At 51.1% G+C, this 21,594-nt stretch overlaps 1 protein-coding gene across 1 annotated transcript; it reads right to left on the reverse strand.

Moving 5' to 3' along the window:
* Positions 1-3,728: 3,728 nt before the first annotated feature.
* On the reverse strand, positions 3,729-21,144 carry LAT2 (linker for activation of T cells family member 2). Its single transcript, XM_050909185.1, is given in 13 exon segments — positions 3,729-3,791; positions 6,201-6,285; positions 7,159-7,221; positions 8,057-8,122; positions 9,960-10,015; positions 10,160-10,190; positions 10,772-10,810; positions 11,391-11,434; positions 12,086-12,140; positions 13,032-13,075; positions 14,638-14,677; positions 15,453-15,558; positions 21,025-21,144. Coding segments are annotated over 13 exon segments (768 nt in total). The 3' UTR covers positions 3,729-3,772.
* Positions 21,145-21,594: the final 450 nt, after the last annotated feature.

Raw genomic sequence — 21,594 nt, forward strand, 5'->3', positions numbered from 1 at the left:
ATGCTTTCCTGTCTGTTCAGTTTTGGAAACCACCTTGCCAGCGCAGATGCGCAATAAAGTGTGAAATGCAGAGTGAAAGCAAATATAAATTGAATTTGACCACTTCCATATCAGATGTGAGATACGTGTCTCCAAGCAGAGCAATCTTCGTATAATTAACTACGTTCTGATTATAGCAGTCAAAGAAAGCATGGTAGAGGTACAAGTTACTGGTGCCTGCACGTCACCCTGCCCGTTCTGTTGACGCTTTCCACCCCAACTATTCAACTGCCCGCACCACAGCTGTCTCAGTGCCAAACTGATCTTCACTGGCAGCGTTCAGTCGGCTTCAGCCTGAAGACTGGCCCCTGCACTGAAGCAGTGGCCGGTTACACCCTCCGTTTCTCTGACTCAGCCACAGGGGTGACGAGTTTCAGCAGCAAGAGCTGGTAGCGTCGTAAATTGCCCCGTCAAGACTTTCTGCAGCTCCTCTGACGGAGCCTGAAGACAACCCTTTTTAATTGAAAGTGCAGGAGAGCACGTTAATTGACAGCTAAAGCGCAGACGCATCTGAGCTTGCTCCCAAATGGAATAAAGCAAACAGCTCTCAGAATAATGGATGTAATACTCAATTTATCGAACTTACCTTTTGATTCCTAGCCAGCAAATTGTCACTACTAGCACAAACACTGTTAAATAATACTAAACTATTAGTTGTGTAAGGGCCTTAAGCTGCTGAGTTCTCTACAGACACAGCATCACAGCTTTCGTCCCCCAAAATTTAAATAAGGCACATTTAAAGAGTAGGTTACTTTTCCTTTGGCTGTACATCACGGCCAGCCTACTCAGTCTTTGCTTTCTAGTTAAATATGTTCATTGCTGAACAGGGACGGAAGAGGTGTTACTGCGGAAGTTTCATAAAATAGCCAACATCGTGTCTGGAGGATTCATAGGGCTGCTCCGTACCCCAGTGGATGTACCTACCTGCGCATCGTCTGGTTTGCTGTGCTGGTGCCAGTGGAAGGGTGAGAAACACGGAGGGTCACAGTTCCTGTTCCTACCTGGCTGAAGTGGTTTTCTTCTCACCTATACTCAGTAGCTGTGTTTCACAGCTCCAGTTTGGAGCTGACTCTCTTCTGGGCCAATCCTTTACAGCACTGGGGGGACATAATCATACTCACTGTTCGGAGAAGAGGAATAGTACGGGTCCAAGAGGCCACCGACGCAGCCGGTTCTGCCAAAGGTGGTTGCTCACCCTCTCTGAGGGCAGAGCTACTGCTTTCCGGCAGCTAGCCAAGGCTCCCCAGCTCCATTTGCGAGCCGCACCAGCAGTGCCAAAACTACTTTTCTAATGTGTCTTAAATTGAAAACAGGAAGCGAATTGCTCACTTGGCTGCCTACCTAATGTGAGGAAAGAGATACATGGACCCAGGGGAGATGTCATTTCTCCTTGCGTTACGTTCAGACAACACAGGATCTGGCAGTTTTGACTGAGCACCAGAAATCCTTGCACACCTAAAAACAAGTCCTGAAAGGACAGTGTGTCAGTGAACACACTCACACGTACGTACTCACCCACTGCGAAGAAAAACCGTAAGGTGTTTCAGAACAAGACTGTAATAACATCAATGAAAAGTTCCCCTAACAGTCCCTGGATATCTTCCAGCGTAATGAGATCACTGGCTGAAAAGTACTTCAGGAGCTTTACAAAGCTAAGAACGGTTTTACCCCTCGCTACAGCTGGCTGTTCTGGAGAGCTGCAAGGGGGGATTTGCTCAGACTCCCAGGAAGAGGAGGGAAGCTATCCATATCCAGCTCCTGCCCTGCCTGCTTCGGCTCCACAACTTTCAAACTCCCATTTTGGCAGTGGAGGAACCTTATACCAGGAAAATCTAATTGGTCTAATCCTCCTCCCTGCTTAGCAAGGAGAGCAGTAAATCTTGTATTTTAATGTTTTGGCTGCGCACTCACCTAACAGCTGGAACTTTCTGGGAGCTCTACCTGGATCTATTACTGTGTGCCAAGGATCTTTTACTGCTGCTAATCTTCTCCTAATCATTTAATGGCTCCCTCCAGTTACGAGATGAATCACCAGGAGGTGTAACGTCACCGCACATCACTGAAAAATGGAGCTCGCCCTTCCCCTCCAGCAAAAAATCCACAGTCTGCAGCACTGCATGGAAAGTGGGAGCTTCTTCAGGTGCTGAATGGGTCACCAAGGATGTCACAGCCCTGCAAGAGCCGGGCACGCTGTTTCAGTGATGAAGGCATCTCCTCGTTTCCTTGCCTGTCTGTGAGCCCATGCAGAGCCAGCGCAGGCTGTGGCTGTCACCGTGTCTGCTCCAGGCTCACTGGGACACTGGTGTCCCCCACCCGTGCAAACCTTTTGCAGAGCATTTAAACATCAGGAAAGCAGAGGGTGTGAGTAGAAGCGGGGCTGGGAGGAGCTGGGGCAAGCAGAAAGCAACTGCAGCTCCCTGCCTGCGTACCTCCCTGAAGCGCACTAGATTTTCTCTGTTGTAGAAGTCCTGTGGAAGCAGGAACAAATACATTTGTAGGAGCTACAACTATATCTTCTCCTAAGCCAAACACCAAACCACCCACTGTTTCAGCTACACGAACAGTGGCCACCCGTGGTCTCAGCGATTCTGCTAAAAATACAGCCCAGTCATTTGCAGCAGGAAGCACCTGACATCCCCTTCTCCCGCTCCAGGGCTCGCTTGCCCTTAGCTCCACTTCTCTGCTCACTCTTACCTGTCCCGGAGACGTGAGTGTGGGCTGCGTCCCTTCTTGAAGCACAGTTTTCTGAACCGATTTTGAGGAAGAAGGCTTTAAGGAGCTACGTTTTCTCCCCGTCAGATCCCGCACACCATTCTGTGTCATCTCACATGCTCCCATCTCAGTCTGTCTCACCCAACCACGCAGACAATGTCTGCATCGTAGCAAACTGTAATAAAACACCACATTTTCTTTGGATGCATTTCAATTTTAATAAATAAGTGGTACAACGGTGCCAAATTTGTGCATCAGGGCTCAAGAGACAAGGGTTACGTTTCAGGGCTGATGTTTCCTACGGCAATACTGAAAGACGGGTGCAGTTTCTGAGGCTGGCAGCCGCGGATCGGACCTTCTCAGTTGTTGCAGGGTCTTTGTATCGTTATAAAACGGATACCGAAACACAAGGAAAACTGCCATAGACAGACACTGTGAATTACAGGCTGTGGATAAGGCAGGGATTTAATCCTCTTTAGTCTTTAGCTTTTGTGAACAGGTTGATACCCCATTTAGTTCCAGAGAACCACTGCTGTTGTAAAAGCAACCTCTGCCTTGCTCCGTCCTCTCTTGTAGGGAACCCCTTCTGTGGGAGAGCATAGGAACTAGATCAGAACATAATCCCTATGTCTTAATACCATCGTGCACGAGTCACCCTGACAAATTAAGTAGCTGGCTGCATTACTGCTCAGCAATTTAAAGATTCATTTCATGCTTGACAGGAGAAAAGATTGCACGGACTGGCCATCGTCCCCTGAGTAGACGTGCAGGGAAATGAGATGGGATAATGAGCTCTTGGCTTGCCCGTGGTCACTGCTGGGCAGAGTGCTTTCTCCAGTTGCAGGTTTGCAGTTGGACTTCTGTGGGACTTCAAGCAGAGCATTTCTTCCTTTCAGCAGCACCCCTTCTACGTGATCTTGGGCACAATTTGGAGAAGAGATTTCACTGAGGGATCGAAATCTCCCCTCTCCCTGTGTGCACGCTCGCTGGGTGTGCTCTTACAGCTCAGCAAAGGACTTCCTCAGACTTTACGCAGAATACTTGAAAGAAGAGGGGAAAAAAATAGTGAGTCCACTGACTTTTAATCCCTGCTTTCAACTTCTTAACTCTGCTGCCTGTTACGTTTTCTTTCCAGGGACAAGTAGTGAGGTACGCTACAAAATGTCCACGTCTAAGCAGAAGCCCCAGCCGTGCTCCCGGACGATGATCCCCGAGCAGAGCAGAGGGCACAGAGGTGCCAGGAGCCCATTTCTGAATTCACCCTCCCTTGGTGGAGAACTTGTGCTGGCATTTGTCGGTTGGACATGGGGATTTTATAGCGTTACTCTGCTAGCAAAGGCTGTAACAGAGGCATCATTATAATGGAAAAAATTGCATTGGCAATTGTAATTTACTTACAGAGCTGCCAGAAGCTATTTACACATACAGCCACGATAGCATTTTACTAGGGCTTACGACTGGAGGTTTTCCCAGACAATCTGTATCACCAGTGCTTCGCAGGACAGCTATTCCTCCCTTTTCTACCTTCCCAGCATCATTTATCACTTTGGGAGGTGGATTTATGGTGGCTCTCCACCAAATCAGGTGCAGTCATTGCAGCAGCTTTGCTAAACATTTTGGGCATCTATCGATCGGCCCTGCTTGTTCCTCTCGCAGCTCTGAACGAGGTGGGTGCTCTCCCCATTACAAACAGCAAACAGAGCAGTCTGGTGTGCCCGGTGCCATGGAGCCACTATCAGAACAAAAAGCAGGGCCACGCTGTGACTAATGCAGAAATGTAAGCCCCTCCTCCTCAAAATTTCTCTGTGGAAGAGGAATAAATGCAGAAGTGCTTATAAAAGTTACCATTATAGCACTTTTCATTTTTTCATAGATAATCTGGCTTCCTTCCTCCAGATGCTTAGCCAATACAATGCCTGGCTATTCCATAAAAACCTTCCGAAAAGAAGAAGTAAAAGCAAAAAAAGCAAGTTTCTCTGCATCCCCATCTGAAACAGTCCATTTTTTATGATATTCTCTTGGTTTGCTCCAGCTCAAGCAAAGAGGGATGCCTGGCAGCGAGGTACCGCTGCGACAGGTTCCTCGGGCCGGGGCTCCCGTGCTCAGCTGCATCCCAGCGGAGGCTGGTGTTGGACCGTGGGGAGCAGTGGGTGTCCGTGGGCAGGGGAAGAGGCGTCCGGCAGGCTGAGCTGTATTTGCTGCCAGCCAGACCACGTGCATATGCTGTTGGGAAGCGACTTGCGTGCCACGGGTGACACACACTGAATCCTTGACCAAAAAGCACAACCTGCCTTTGGTGCAGCTTCCCCTCCAGCACAGTCTTTGTCAGAGCTAACACTGCTGGGGTGGGCTGCTGAAGTTCAAAGCAAACGCTGTAACGTGGACAATAGGGTGACTGTGCTTTGCATGGCGGGGACAAATCTTTAACACTTTGCACGGCTTCAGAAAGATCTGATTTTGGGGGCTGCCCACTGCCGGTGTCCGCTGTTTGGGGAATATAAAACCCTGTAACAGGAGCTGCCAGCATGTGGCATAAGGATGATCCTGCTGGGTCTCTGCAGGTGCTCGGAGGGTAAAAACCCGACAAGGAGAGCGATACTGGTCCCAGTCCCCCTCCCAACTGGAGTCCAGTCTGGAGCAGGGTGACCAGCACTACATGCTCTAACCAGCAGGTAGAGACACCACAGATCTGTACATTAGCACAGCGGTGGTTTATTTTCCTCTTTCCCTTTCCCAGCGATCCACATACACTCATCTGCCAAGAACTCAGCCAGTGTTTGCTGCGAGCTCTCTGCAAAGCCTCCGAGAGCCCGTTTTGAGCCGCAACAACTCATGCAGAACCTGTCCCTGTGTTTGGTATATCTGGCGCTGCTTTTCTTCCATACATTACCGTGCATTTACTGACACTGTGTTATATCGCCCACTTATTCATTGTCATGCAATCTTCCTGCAGCTCTCCGCAGATGGTTTTTAGTTCAACTGCCTTGAGTAATTCTTTATCATCAGCATCAGGTTGCTGCTGATAACGGAGCAGGATATGCGGTCGTAGCAGAGCAGGCAGGGCTCAGCTCAGCCCAGGGAATCCCTTACTCTGCTCAGCCTCTGAGCTGCACAGACCAGAGAGGTTTTGGGGGTTCCCGTCAGCAGCACGTAGCAGCGCCGCCCGAAGCTGCTCTGAAGCGGTTTTAAGTTCCTGTTGGAGGAGGGCAGCGCTGGGACACAGACTTTGACAAATTTGTCTCCACGGTCTGCGTTAGTCAGCTTGGTATCAGCCAGAGACGTGGCACTGCACAGAGCGGGCTGCTCCTGCTCCCTGCACTGCCCGCGTGGGCTGCTGGGCACCGGCTGGCCCCACCGGCAAGGTACACAGCTCCAGCTGAGCTCTCTTCGGCATAAACACAATCCTCCCACCCCTAAATAAATACATCAACCGTTTGCTCTCTTTTTACCTTTGCTTTGACAGAGGGGCAAGGCCTGACGCAGGAGCCGTGTTGACGTAGTCTGGCTCATCATCCGGGCTTTCTGTCTGCAGAGCTGCGAGCGAGAATGGGAAGCACTGGTCAGTAAGCGGGTTGATCTAAATCCACATACACGCCATAGACACGCTGTGCGTCCTGCCAATATTCAGCCTTTGGTGCTGACACGTTTTTGCGCCTGGGCTAAGAAATCTCAGATCACGGTGCCAAGGTCTCCTTGAAGGGGCTTCAAAATGGTCACAGCAAACTTGCAAATGCTCTGCGAGCAGCGAGCATGGACAGCTTTTCAGAGCCAAAAGAGACGGACTTAGATTTAATCTAGAGAGTGCACAAACAGGATAACAAGAATCAGTTTTCTTAGGCAGCTTCCACACCAGAGACAGAAAGCTCTTAAATACGTACGTATACATTCGCCACTATCTCCCAGGCCAGACTACACCCTGTGCTTCACAGGAAGCCACACGTTAGATTAAACTGCTGTTTAAAGGTTAGCTTAAGAAATATGCCCCCCTGGTTACTGCAGGAGAGTGGCGGGCTGACCCACTGGATGCGCGTGCTGCACATTTCTTTGTCAGAGGGGATTACAAGGCTGAGCTTGCACCGGGGCAACTTCCAAACATAAGAGGATATAAGACAGGAAGAGCGACATTATTCTGTAGCATCCCATGGTCAGGGTTTAGGCACAGCCACCTACATGGTGGCCTTTCGAGAACAAGAAACACCACGTCCCATCACCGCAGCATTCAGTTACAAGTGCGTGTAGCAATTTGCACATTGCCTTAGATGTTTATCACGGACGACTGGGGAAAAAATAACTCAAGACGGGGGCGATGGCTGCATTGCCCCGAGCGTGGTCTATACTGGTCTAGTGCGACAGGCACCCTGCCCATGAGCCCCATCCTTAAATAGTAAACAATTGCTGAGAACATACCTTCCACTTGCTGGAGTTTCCATACGTGTATCGCTGTGCTGTTCTCATAGTCTACAGCATCATCTGTGACTAAGAAGAGTTTGGACAGGATGATGCTGAACAGTAAGTGGACTAAAAATGGACCTTTGTGAAACCCCCCTCCTACCGCCGCACCCCAACCACCCCGTGCACGTGGCTGAGTTTCCAGCCGGGCGGCTGCCGTCCTGCCGCAGGTCTGCTGATGCTGCCTCATCGCTATTCCAGCCCTGACCACGTGCCTGGATATCTGCAGGCACAGACAGGGATCAGACTGGTCCCTGCTGCTCCTGCCTCCTCTAATTGCTCCGTACAAAGCCAGGCAAGAGCGGGGCAGGCTTTAGCAGTGCAGAAAGCGTTGTGTTAATTTGCTGAAGGAAACCAAATCGACTTCCTATTTTGATTGCAACATCCCAGGACAGAAGCTGGAAGCCCTTAAGCAGACATTGTGGTCCAACGTCATCCTCCAGCGGCTCACTGGCTGCAGCCTTCTTGGGCTGCACGTGGTGAGAAACCTGAGCTGGGGGCTAGAACCGTGATCAGTCTTGGCTGTAACAACACTAAAAACCTAGAGAAGCAATGCAGACCCCAAAGCTCCTGAATTGCTGCAGAAACCTCCAAGTCAAAGGGATCAGCTTGGAGGTGAGCTCTCGGCCAGTAAGGTATCACCACGTGCATTTTCCTGCAGAAGGGGGAAACGCTCCAGGTCTACTCTGTGCCTGTGGCAGCCCCTGCACCCCGGCTCCGCCTGCACGGAGCTGATAGGAAGAGCTGAGCCTGCGAACGAGGGGGTTTTCCCCTCGGCTGAGCAGGTCACCATCCCTGTCTGTGCTTCCAGATACCTTTGTGCGACACGCACGAACCACAACAGCGAGACACCTACCCGGATCGGAGCCGTGAGACACTCCAATGATGACATTTTGATAGGAATGGGAATCCTCCTCTTTCTCTGGCAGAGAGAAGAAAGGGGGGGACGACAAAGGACTGACTGACTTAAGGAAGCATAGGTGATGTGGGAAGATCCCTCAGCACCTGCAGGAGAGGGCTGTTTCCCACAACGAAACGCACGTTAACTAAAACATCGTCAGTCTTTGTGACAGCCTGCGCTGACCCAGGGACGGGGCATCCCCAACGCAGTCAAACCAGGTGATCGCCGCCCCACGGGAGCACCATCACCGATGCCGTGGAGCGCCGGCCGAGCCTCTGCGGCCACGGCACCACCCACGGAGCCACCCGAGGGTGAGCGGCCAAAGCTGGTCCTGAGGCACCGGGACTTTTCTAAGGATAGGAATAAAAACCAATAAGCATAATTACTAGCCCTACAGCAGCCCCTAAGGTGAACAGGGGGAGGGCTGGCTCTGGCGAGGAGTGAACCTCCAGGCTCCCAGCCCAGGTTAGCAGTTAGGAGGGGGTTTTCCTTCCTGGCGAGTGTTAAACTTGCGACTGCAGTGTCGTCTTGGGCTTTTTCTCAGTTTCTGGGAAGGAACTGAGCCCCAGTCCAAGCACGTAAAATCTAACAGCATCTAGAACCAAAATCTGCTCGAGAGAATTTAAAAGTCCAAGCTCTTTGTTCTGTTGCTGGTTATTTCAGCTCTTTGGATGGGCCCGTGAGCAGCTAAACCACACGAGTTCCTATATTGCTAACCTCAAAACCTGCATCCACCGATGCTGACAACACCACTAACACCCAACAGTTGGTGTGGTCACAGCACCTAAGCTGGAAAAGTTTGCAGACAGCATAAGCACCGCTGCTGCCCACCCTGCGACCCTCCAATGCTTCTCCAAAGCCTCATCGAAGGGGAGAAGCACCGAGCTCAGCAAGCTGACCGATCTCAGCCAGGACAGGCAGTCCCTGCATGAGTGAGGGCTCTGCTGCCCAAAACCACGCCAGGCAGGAGGGGAAGGCATTAGCCAAGTGAGCCACTCAGAGCAGCTCCGCAACAGCTACACCCTGACACTACCTCAGCCACTGAAAAAGCATTAAAACTAATAAGAGATATAAAAACATTCATGTTAATACATTCAGGTTTCTCTTTCTCCTTTTTTTTTCCCTTAAATAAGGTAAATTTTTTGGTATTTTTTCCTCTTTTTTTGAATTTTTTTTTCTCCCACTAGTCTCCTTAAATACGAAATAGAATTCATGTTTTGAAATTCATTTTAGATAAAAATAGATTGATGCCTGAGTCAGTGCAGAGAAGTGCTGAGTACCCAGGGAGGCGAAAACGTTTCACAGATGCAATATTTGCCTTGAAAAGATGCATTTGAATGGAGTGGCACGTTTCATCCCACCTCCATTCACTAGCTTCCTAAACTAAGGACACAAAATATTTGCCCTTTGGCAAAAAGCTTCTGGACGAGGACGTGCCCTTTCCCGTGCATCTGGGCAGGACCCTGTGGGGCTGCAACCTCTGCTCATGCAAACCAGACTGAGCTAAGAACAGGGAAACGGCCTCGTTACCCTGTACGCTCTTGCAGCGATGGATAATTTGCCCAGAGATGAAACAGAGTAAGAACAAAGTGTTTTGTGCAATCGGAGCCAGGGTTGCGTTTGCGCTGTCCTGTTTATAGCCAACAGATGGACTGATGGGGGCTTGGGCCATCCCTCACACCCCATGGCTCTGGTACACCCCTTAACGAACGTGCCTCCTGGACCCACGCTTGCTTCAGGCCATACGGCAATAATGCTCAGATCTAGGCAAGAAAAGTCTTGCGAGCTCCCTGGAGCCATGGGAGAGCCGGGCTGGTGGCTGGAGAAGAAACCCGTCTCGCTCACGTGGAGACCTTACCGTTGGGTGGTGTGAAGAACCTGGCACAGTTGTAGTAATCCAGAGATATGGGCTCCCTGCGAGAAGAGCAGCCGCCATTAGCTCCTCCTGCCCGAGGCAGCCCACGGGCTTTTCAGCCTGAGCTACAAGAGAGCCAGGACCACACTGGGACCAGTACGGCTCCGCTCGATCGTGCTGGCTGGCAGCAACCGGTTACTTACACATAGGCAGCGTCCCCTTGCAGGCAGTCCTCTGCAAGCACAAAGGGTTTGCTGTCAGCACACCATACCATTGCATAACCTCACACCGCCATCCCAAAGCACAGCCGGACAGATTCCCCGAGCACAGCTAGAGCAGATACCCCCAGCAGCCAGAAAGCCCCGGCACGGCCCCGAAGCCCATCCACGAGCAGAGCCGGGAGGCTGGAGCAGGGGGAGGCAGCCCCGATCCACCCCAGGCCCTGAGAAAACCAGGGCTTACCACTTCTCATGGACAGATCCCGCCAGCTGGCAGGGAGATCGGGAATATCGTCCCCGGTTTGGGAAAGGAGAGCACAGCCCCACACGCCAATAATCCTCTTGGGGCGAGCGCCAGCTCACGCTGCCCTGGGAGGGAGCGGAGGGCTCGCGAGCATCCCGTCCCCCTCCGCTCTGACTGTTAATCAGATCAGCGCGTGTCTTATAAAGCAATCACTAAATTAACCAAGCTGGAGCTCTGCCAGCTGCAGTGTCAGCTGCCTGCGCGCTCCCCGCCGGTTCTCATCCCCGGTAACCTCTCATCGCCTCGGCAGCCTTCTCTCCCCAAGCCCCGGGACGTGCGGCTGCAGCATTTACCTGTCAGGAAATTCTGATACCTGGGCTCGGTCCTGCTCCCTGGGGAAAAGCAGAGGGGCACGTTAAACTCGGGCTCAGGCTGAGCGACGGGAGCAATTCGATGACGGAGCCACCGAGCATTTTGGCACCAGCAGCTCTGCCCCCCGCTCAGCTCTTTGCTCGGGGCCGAGGGACACGGCTGCAAGGTTGGACGCCCCAGGGCAGAGGTGTTGGGACAGCCAGGGGTGATATTTTAAATAATCTGGCCCTGTGGCTCTAACCACGACTGGTCAGCCGTAGCAGGACGAGCACTGGATTTTAAACTCAGACCCAGGCTAGATCTTATTAAGCGTTGCTGTGCAGCATCGTGGGTAGGTGCTAATAACAAGAGTTAATTTTATCATTGCCCAGCTTGTTTCCAGGATAACCCCCCGTGCCCTGCCCAGGGTCCGGCAGTGAGTAAACAGCCTCTCGGAGGCTCCGTCTTCCCAAAACCGATGGGAACTCCCAGCAGGCACCTACACAAACGAGCTGAGATTTGCAACATCCTCATTTAGGAATTTTGCGGTAGGTGCTTCCCCCACGGCTGCGTGGATGGGGAGAGCATTGAACCGGTGCCTGTCCCGGGGGAGATGCTCACCGTATCCCGTATGGCGGGAGGCGCCGAGCTCCTCAGTGGTTTTCCTGAAAGGGAGAAAAGGAAGCTAAAATCCCAGGTCTGAGCAAACCATACCAGGGGTTACAAACCACAGCAACGACTAAGCCAGAAGGACCATCCATGAAACCTTCCTGCAAGGACACACATCGAGTAATGGGAGATGAAGAGTTTGGGGTCAAATCCGAAGATGGGAATAACTATGCCTGAATATTGCAGCAGAGTTATTGCGGCTGCGTAGTTCTTGGGGGTTTTGGTGATGGGGAGAAGGGGATTTCTTGTGTCAGACTGATTATAAGCAAAGAATGGCCATTTCTTTTTCGTGATGTACCTATTACGTACAGCCACAGCTCATTTCCTTAGGTTCAATTTAAATGGTTGCCCGTAGAATGCAGTCAGACTGAAGAAAATCCAGAAAAAGTCTAAACCCACTATTGACCATCAATAAATTAAGCAACCTGATCTAGTTGAAGATGTCCCTGCTTATTGCAGGGAGGGTTGGACTAGATGACCTTTAAAGGTCCCTTCCAACCCAAACTGTTCTATGATTCTAAGTATAGCCCAAGGCACATCAATAGGGTCCAGAACCCAATCCCAAATCCCAAACATTTGCACTTGTTGGGTGAACTTCATCCAACCTTGACTCTACAGCTAGATTTTGTTTGGGTTTTTTTACCTACCTTGCTATTGACAAGTTTTCAGGTTCCTTAATTTGTTCCAGCCTTCGGGTTGTAGCTAGCACCAAGAACAAAATGAGGTGTTAATTATTATGGCAGCAGCATATATTCCAAAGAGCACAGAGCATCCACCAGAGAGGATTCCCCGGTACTGGCAAGCATTTTTCTAATGCAACCCAAAATAAACTTCCAAATCGTTCCTTGAAAGTTCATAAATGGCCAAAACGGGAAACAAATAGAGGAAAAGCTGGTGTCTGTGCAGACCGCAGAGCTAGCAAACACACACCGGAGGAAGCTACAATCCCAACTGCTGCCTTATCGCCTATTCTCCCCCAATCCCACTTGATTCGGGGGCCTTTCCCGCGCTCAGCACCCCTCCCTTCACACTGCGAGATGCATCGCTACGTCATGAGCTTTGGTCGGGCTGGGCTGAAGCAAAGCCTCGTAGGGGGGTTATGGGGCTCGGGCCCAGCAAGGTCCCAGGGAAAGGAGCGGCCCCGCAGAGCCCGTCTGCAGACGGTGACATTTATTACAGACCCTGTCAGCAGCTCGCTTCAGGATAAAAATCAAAAGGTCAGCGCCTAACCCCACTTGCCACAGGAAGCAGTAAGGGGGTGATGATAAATGAGTCACTCCTATCGATTCAGGTTCACCCACACTGTCGTTTTCGCAGGGCGAACAGCGCGGTTTGAAGAGCCCAAGTTAATAAGGCGTTGCATTTCAATCACATAGCTTTAGTGATTTATTTTCAATGCGAAGGGAGATTTTTTCCTAGAGTTCAGAATTCGCATCCTTAGAAGCATCTAAGGTGGCTTGGACAAGCTCGGTCTCATATTATTTCACCACCTGGCTTCAAGGTGACCCTTTTTTTTTTTACTTTCCCCCCTGTTCTGTGCACACAGGACCCCCACCCTGCAACGCAGGAGCCCCGTGCAACATTCATACTCACTGGAATGGGATCGAATCACCTCAAACCTCTGCTGGCTTTCGAGCCTGGAAAAAAATAGAGGTACAACCTCAGCTGAATTTGGGGGTCTACGACAAGGGAAAAAGATGCAAGAGACCTCCCTGTCTGGTGAGCGGAGGGAAGAGAGCACAGCCTCCACGCTGGGCTTGGTGAAATGCCGAGGTGCATCGCTCAGCGCATCATGCTGGACCCGAATGAGCTGGGAGCAGCTTCCCAGACTCCTCTTTGACCCTTTAAAGTCAAGATGTGCTTATGGACCATTGGCAGAGCAGCGAACATCAGCTAAGGGAAGGACCCAGGGATGAGGAAAACATCATTTAGGATAATTCCTACTCTGACACTTTATGCACCAGTTATGGCCAGAAGAGCATTTTCACCCACAAAAACCTGGGTGTTCACCCCTGAAATGGCTTCCAGCCCCACTGCTTCACCTCCACTGCTGCCCCTGCCCCTCCCAAAATCCCTTAACATCAACCTGAAAAAAATAAAATATGTGATCAACAATAAAAATCACATACATGTCCAGTAACCTCTTTACTTTTTAGTTAACGGGAGAGCTGCTCTTCAGAGCACAAGAGGATTCAATGGCTCTTCTACTGCAGGTGCATACAGGCACTTATTCACTCTGATTTTGGGACCCTGAAAGTGTCCCTTCCTCCCCCTCTTTCATTTGGGTCACCCCCCGCGTCCCAAGCCGGTATTCACGGCACAGGGCTGGCGGGGAGATGAGGGGTCAAAGGACCTCATTGTAAAGTCTGCAAATGCGTAGAGTTAAGCCACTTTGCTCACAAAAAGCCCAAACTAACCCAAAACAGATCTCTAAAAAGAGCACGCGATACCACGAGCCTGAAGTCAAACCACCTAATCCAGGTATAAATTTCAAGAAGTTGGGACGATTCAGTACGAGCCCGCGGGGGATGGAGCCCGTGCCGGCTTTTCCATCGGTCTGCGATGGACCACACCGAAGCCTTTCCCCCGGCCCCGGGCAAGCGAGACAAAAGCAAACACCCCGACCCCACGGAGGCCTTTGCAGAGCCCCTTTGCACCATGTTTGCTCCTATATCAAAGGTTACAAGCCAGCTTTTTTTTTTTTCTTTATATCATTTAGCTGTGGTTTGTCTGTTGCTGAAGGAAATAAGGGGGTGTGCGTGTGTGTACAATCGCATTTCCTTCGCTGCTTATGCTGCGGGGTCGGTGGTTGCTCTGGCACAGGGTCCCACCAGCACCAGCCAAGGGCAAGGTCTTGTTTATGAAGTGACCAACCTCCCTGCCTCACCTTGGGGCACAAGAGGACAGGATAAGGACTCGCCCTTCCAATTCTCCTAGACCTTTTTCCAACTAGTTAATGACTCATAGGCATCACGGTCAGAGCTTCAGTTTCATTTTGGGTTATTCTTTGTCAAGGCGTTACCCCTTCAGCAGCGCCCTGGGCCGGGGCACACCGCCCTGCACACCCCGTTCTGGGATTATTTTATTTTATATAAATCCAGATTTCAGGCGTGAGGCATGGAGCGGGTCTGGCTGTGGCCAGGGTCTCACCCCGGGTGAGCTGTTTGGGGGAGAAACGCGATTGTGAAAGGCAACTTACTGGCTCCTCCGCTTACTCGGCTGCTTCTCTCGCTTGGTAGCTGGAAGACAAGGGAAAGAAAAGTTCTTACAAAAGGATGATTTGGGAGTTAAAGATCAGAAAGACCAATAAAACACATTCACAAAACTTCTTCAACCGGGAGCACGGGAGCACAGCGGAGGCAACGAGCAGCAGTTGCGATAGGGTTTTGATTAATTTTTTTAAACCATTTTTAATTGTAGTATTTGTCTCAGGCACCGCAAAGCAAGCCAGCCAGCCATTCCTGTCCCCAAAACCCCAAACTGCAGCCTCTCTCCCCTCGTAAAACCCACCCAGTACTCAGAGGTGGGCTCAAACCCCCACTGGGGTGGGTGCTCACCCCACTCTCTTTGTATTTAATGTATATATGAATTTATCCCCCAGACTCTCCTCCCGTGCCTGCCCTCCTCCCGCCTGTCTGCCCCAGAGCCTCTGCAGGATCTGTGCATCCAGAGACGGTCCTCCCGGGTGGGCTGTCCCAAAGCCACCAACCACGGTGACCATGGAGAGGGGTCTGCAGCCCACGGCGTTGCACGCGCCCTGGGGAAGGGGTGCTGCAGGGTCGGGGGGGTTCTTCCCCCCCAGCTGCTCTCTGGCCACCAGCAGAGACCCTTCCCAGCTCAAGCTACTGGGAGCATCCCCGCAAGGACAAAGTTCCCCGAGCTGGCACGTGGCTGAGCAGGACCAAACCTGCCCAGGGGGGACAGCCCCAGAGGAAAGGGTCTGCCCAGCGTGACCCCCCCCAACCCAGCCAGGAGCCGTGGGCAGGACCCCGAAGCACGCGGGCAGGACCTTACCGGAGAGCTGGCACTTGACGCAGAGGCTGACGGTGGCCCCGAGCAGCATCAGCGCGGCGGCCGCCCACAGCAGCTCCAGCTGCGCCATGGCCCGGCCGCATCCAGCCTGAAACACAGCGGCGAGGGGAATCCCGTGAGCATCGGGGACACACGGGGCTGCGCAGCCGCCGCTCGGAAAGCTTATACCCCCCGCAAAGAGCCACGTGCTATCTGCCCTTACACCCCCAAAGAGCTGGGCGTTTGCTGAGGATGCAGAAGAGACTTTGGGATTCTATTACGGGGCGGCAGAAGCAATGCCCTTTCCCCGTGCTGCTCCGGTCCGAGGGGCTGCGCACACACTTTCCGCTCCAGTAAGACCTGAGCACACCCCGGAGCCGAACGCCCATTTTACTGCAGGGAAAGAGAAGAGGTTCATGGGGTTCCCCTGAGGACATCAGCACCAAAAGGAAAAACCCACTTGGATTTACTCATTCCCAATCCCATAACCCATGTTGCCATCATCAGACATTGTCAGCAGACACTATTTTTTAACAGCTAGAAGAGAGGGCAAAAAGGGAGGCACTTGGAAATATTCAAAGCTGCCAAGACCTCCGTATGAGGCGCTCCAGCTATTTCCCTGCAGCGCAGAGCTACTTTAAATGTTAAATTCCCCACACCTTTTCCTGCGTTGAGCTGGCTCAGACACCAGCTCTTCCCCTCCTTTCCATGACAGGCTCTTCCACAAACAGCAGCTAACATTTTGTAATAATCAGCATGATTTGGCTTCCATTTCTTCCTTTAAAACACAAAATATATCCTATAAATATCACAGAAAACAGCCTGCTGGGTCTGGGACAGATCGTTTAGCCCACTCCTATTCCCCGGGGCCAGATTTTCTTTACTTACAGATTATTTTAATTTATTTTTGTTTTTAATAATCTTCTTTGGCCCCTAGGGATGGAGACGCTTCAACTTGCCAAAGGCCAGTACCTCGCTGCTCTGCCCGGTAGGAAGCTTTCCTACCGCCTAACTTGAATCTCCATTATTACAACTTAAGCCTGTATTGCATTGGTATAGCCACTATGGATGGGGAGAGGAAATATATATTTAGGGGGAAATATATATATAAAAATGATTAATAATTAAAATAATTAGAAATAACTAAACAACTATCAATAACAGATGATAGAAAACAGCAGCTTGATTCTGCCCTGCTCAGCACCTTCTGCCTCTGCTTGTGTAAAGCGGAATAAATAACATTTCTCTGCCGAAACTGCGAGCCACTCCGACACCCCTTTCACGCGGGAGAGAGCCCAAAGGCCTCCTCACAGCAGCCGAGCCTCTCGGTGCTGAGCGAGCACCCTCCTGCCCGTGCCAGTCGCTCGGCGCCGCAGCCAAGGATGCCGGCGGGAGGTTTGTGGTCCAGTTTGGCATTGGAGTCCCAGTCCTGTGCCAGTGTCCCAATTACCGGGGCACTGTGTAAATAATCATGGTGTAAATCAGCGTGCGGCAGGGGAAGGAAAGACACAGTCCCCCATTTCTGCTCCAGGCAGCCCCTGGAGCACAGCGTTGCCCTGTCCCTGCCAGGAGGGAGCCATCGCTGAAGGAGGGGACGAGCTGCCGGGGCTTTGGTGTCAGCGTCCTCTCAGCGGTGCCCAAGCACGACCTCGCTGCCCAAAAGTGACCCTACACCCAGCGGGAAGATGCCTTGGCTTTGAGACCATCCTCTCTGCTGGTAAGCAAACTGGGTTTATTCCTACTCCTTTTGAGGTTGCCTGGCCTCACAAGGACGTGGCAGCTCCCGGCACCCGCGCCACCATGGCTTTGCTCTTTACAGACCCCTTGGGGGCCGTTCCCTGCAAAATTTCTTTCAGCACTTTCTGCAGAAGCTGGGAGGAGTCGCTTTAGACTAATGACATGCCCAGACCCCCACGGACCCACCTCAGAGGTGCAGGACCAGCACCCCGGGACCAGCACCCCCAGCCGCAGCCAGGATGTCGGGGACGGAGCCTAGGTCAAAACCATGTGGTTTCTCACATCATTTTTCCTCGGCTCAACATCCCCCCTGGAAATCATGAGCTGTGGGTCATCTCTAAAGCATCTGCAAGAGGCAGCTAAGGGAAGCTGGCCCAATGCTGGTGACCGGAATTCATTATACAAAGGGCTGTAACACTGCTGATTTGTTTGTGGGTTTTGTTGGGGTTTTTTTTTCCTCTTTTTTTTTTTTTTTTAAAGTTAAGGCAAGGCAGAGCTGAAGGCGCCTGACAACGCTGACCTAGTTTATACCATTATAGGACAGGCCGCCATCTCCCTTCTAGAGCTGGTTTTATTTCTGCAGTGGGGCAGTAACGCAGCAAACCCAGCCTGCTCCCGAGCCCCTCACTCGACAGGGACACCAAAGGTGCTTGTTTGCAGGGGCTGCCGAGCGGGGCACCGCACGTCCCATCCCCATCGTGGCGTCCCCCACACTGCAAGCTCCCCCGGGCACCAAGTCACAAGCACACCGCCAGCCCGGGGGTTACTATTTGTGTTCGCCAAACACCCAAGCCCATGGAAATCCTTTCTTTTGGTACAAAACCTCCTCTCGTAAGGAGCTGACGGAAGGAGGCGATGAACAGATTTATGACAAGCAGAAGGCTGGAGGCACTTACTCATGGCTGGCGGGATATAAATAAAATATTTGGAAGGCTGAACGTGCTTTCCCTGCTCTCCGCCTTGGGGAGACAGGAGAGGAGAATAAATAGACTCAAGCCACTAAGGTCTGTGATGAGGCCCGAGTATATCAGAAGGACGTACGGAGTTAATGACTTGCTGATCAGCCTTGCTTTCAAGATGCTAAATTCAAACACAGGGAGAAAACAGATTTCCATCCAGTTTCAGGAGTGAAATTCAGACAGTGTTGCAATGCCCTGATTCTGTTTATACAGTTCTCTGTTCTCCTTTTGTATGTTTTTTTCCCCTTTTTGCGCTGGCAGAAGTTTCTCCTTGCACGAGAAAGCCGGCGTGGCCACGGCGCGTGCCTCCGGCAGCGAGCACTGCCTGAGCACCGAGCACCGCGGCCCCGCAAAATCCCCAGGAGCAGCTGCTCCGAATCAGCGATTCCAGGGAGAGCAACGCGCTGGAGGCTGGATAAAGTCGTGATCTCTGCAGCACAGCCCCTCTCCTGCGAGGGGGAAGCACACCCTCACGAACAGGGGCTGCTTTTTTCATGGCCTCAGATATTTTTAGCAAGCAAAGAGACTTTTTTTTTTTTTTTTTTTTAAATGGGAAGAATTAACAAACTTGCAAAAGCTCCTTCACTCTGTACGTGCCAGGTCTTGTCAGCCCGGCTGCTGGTGCGGAAGGTTTCTAGTCCTAAAATAAGGATTAAACCCAGTAACAGGGCTCACTATAAAGAGCGAAGGGAAGGAGAGGTTGTTTTATCAGGGAAGACTGAAAGGTCTCTCGCTTCTAAGTCTACTAAAGCGGAGAGTGAGAGTACGTGGACATTCACTGTCAATCTGTCCAAGAGAGAAACACCAAAGTGAGAAAAGCTGTTTACATTTAAATAAGACAACACTGGCATATAAAATGAGTGGGAATAAGCTGGCTAGAAATAAAAAACCCCACTGGCTAGTGGGTATAGCACAGGCTAGAAATAAAATTCTTAACGGATGGGAAGTCTGGAAGAAGTTTCCAACAGCAGCAGAAGAGGCAAAAAGCTCACTTAAAAACCCTTTAAGAGTACTTAAAACGTACTCAAACTTTTTGCTGAAAATCCAGGAGGGTGAGGAACGTGTTGATGTGGCATCGGCAAAAACGGCTGCTTTTCTGTAAGATCATTTCTGATGAAGTCATTTGAGCCCTTTGCGGACATCAAGCCCACCCCCCAAGTTCACATTGCAAGATAAAGACCGAAATTGCTGGGTTAGGTCATGTGTTCAACCTATTTGTAAAAAATGCCCAAAAGGTAAATATAGAACAGTCTTCTCTCCCCTCCAGCAAGTTTTGTGGTCTGCACCAGTTCACAATACACGAAGGCTAATTCAGACTGATTGGATGAGTCACCGGCATGAAATATAAAGTGGAGAGTTTATTTAAAACCTCGCCATATGAGATTTAGCGCACAGACTTGTTGAACAGATGCAATATGCAGCTTGACTCAATGTCTCTAACATTTCTAAGAAAAGAAACGCTGCTTTCTGTTTGTCTATGTTGCACAGATTGCCACAGAAAGTCCCATCAATTTAGAAATTAAAGTCTCAGACCAAGGAAGCTCCTGTGGTTGGAACCACTTCAATGACCAGCGTTGAGCCTCCAGAAAAGCTCCCTTCCAGAGGTCTGCACGTCCCATTTCCTACCAGATTTTATACCAGCGTTAAGTTTTCTTAGGAAAGCTGCTGCCATATAGATAAAGTCGGGGTTTGTACAGCTATTCAAGCAGACCATGCTTTATTTCATACCAGGGGAGCAGGAGATGCATTTCGGTAGAACATAGGACAAGAGGGAAAATTGGAATTGATAAATCAGCTTTCACATAGATTATCACTTTGTAAAACGCTTTAAAAAAACCTCAGGTGGAAAAATACAGTGCCAAATCCTAATCACAACAAGCACGCCAGCATAAGGAGGTAAGTCACAGAAATAGCTTGTATTTGTCCTTAACTTCCCTTGTTTCCGGCAGCAGCAAAGCCATGCAGCGTCCTCCGCCGCTGCTGCCAAGTCCAGGGGGACGCCGCATTAGCAATTGCGGATATAGGCAACTCGTACGTATGTAACTAAGTACTCCTACGTAGTCCAGAGCAATGAAAATGAGCCAATATCACACAAGATTATCCCATAATTATCCTGTTTCGCTGAAGTGTCTACCTCACGGCCCGTATTACACTGAACATCGATCACAAGAGAAAACTGATGCAAAGACAAAGCTCTTTCCATCTAGGATTAGCAATTTCAAGCACTTACATGCAGTAAAATAAATATATTCATGTACATGATGCCAGTCAGCCCTGAAACCAATGGAAAACCCAGAAAGTACAGGTCAAGTCGGCTATTTCGTAGGACTGGGCTTTGGAGGGGGAGACAGCACGGGCTGCAGTCGCCCCAGAAGCCATAGGCAGGAGCCAGAAGCAGGACCGAACAGATTTGGGATGCGGGCAGCTCAGCTCAGCCTGAATCTCCCAGAATGTCTTAGTAGATGCGAATGCAGAAATAATGTAATGAAAAAAAGCCATGCTGCCATCAGCAGATGGAGTGGGGAGATGTAAAGAACAGCATTGCAAAACGGGCAATCCCGACTGTACGGGGCACTCTCACCTTGGGTCCAGAGGCGTGTAAGTGCTGCTGAGAAGATATATTTGGTAATTTTCATACCTTGGAGCTTGTCAGGTGATGGCCATGAGCAGCAGCGAGGAGTAACATCCAGCACATCGCTTTTCAGAGGAGTTTTGCAGGGCTGACCTTGAACCCTCTTCAAAAGGGTCACCGAGGTCTAGCCTAGGATCTCCGAGCTCACCGAAATCAGCGGGACACCCCACCCGCCCCAAAGCCTTCACACAAACCCCACGCACCCCCGGGCGCCTTTCTCTCCCCATCCCTCCCTCTCCCACCTTACCTGCAGCCTCAGCCGCTCTCCCCCATCCGTCCCATCTCCTCCTGCATCTCACGGCCGCAGCCACCGACGCTGGAGCCGGTTCCTCCGGGGCTCGTTAGCCAGTTTCTGGTTTCCTGTCATCATCTGAATCACTAACCCCAACATCCGCCGCTCGGTCGGTCAGCCCCTCGCCGGCTCACGAGCGGGACCCGCAGGCGGTGCTTACACAAACTCACCCTGGGCAGCCGCTCGCAGGAGCGTTTTGGTTGATCAGCCACAGGGAAAGGAAGAGGCTCGGATGGTGAGGAACCACGCACACCGCCAAGGTCCCTTCCCAAGCAGCCCTTGAGTTTCAGATGGGCCCAGTGCCCCCAAAAAGTTCAAGTTTCCTTTAAGCAAAGAGCCTTTGCAGGATTTAACACCGCACACTGGAAGCGGCAGATGCTGCCTGGAAAAACTCATAGCAGATAAAGCAAATAGCAAGTCCTCTCTTCATTTTTACAGAAAAGATGATATCAAGTCTCAAAGGCAGCCTGAGGTCACCATTGCTAACGGCCAAACCTGGAGCTCCTGTCCGGAGCTGTAAGAACA

This window comes from Gymnogyps californianus, chromosome 20, assembly GCF_018139145.2.
Source record: "Gymnogyps californianus isolate 813 chromosome 20, ASM1813914v2, whole genome shotgun sequence".
Classification (NCBI taxonomy): Eukaryota; Metazoa; Chordata; class Aves; order Accipitriformes; family Cathartidae; genus Gymnogyps; species Gymnogyps californianus.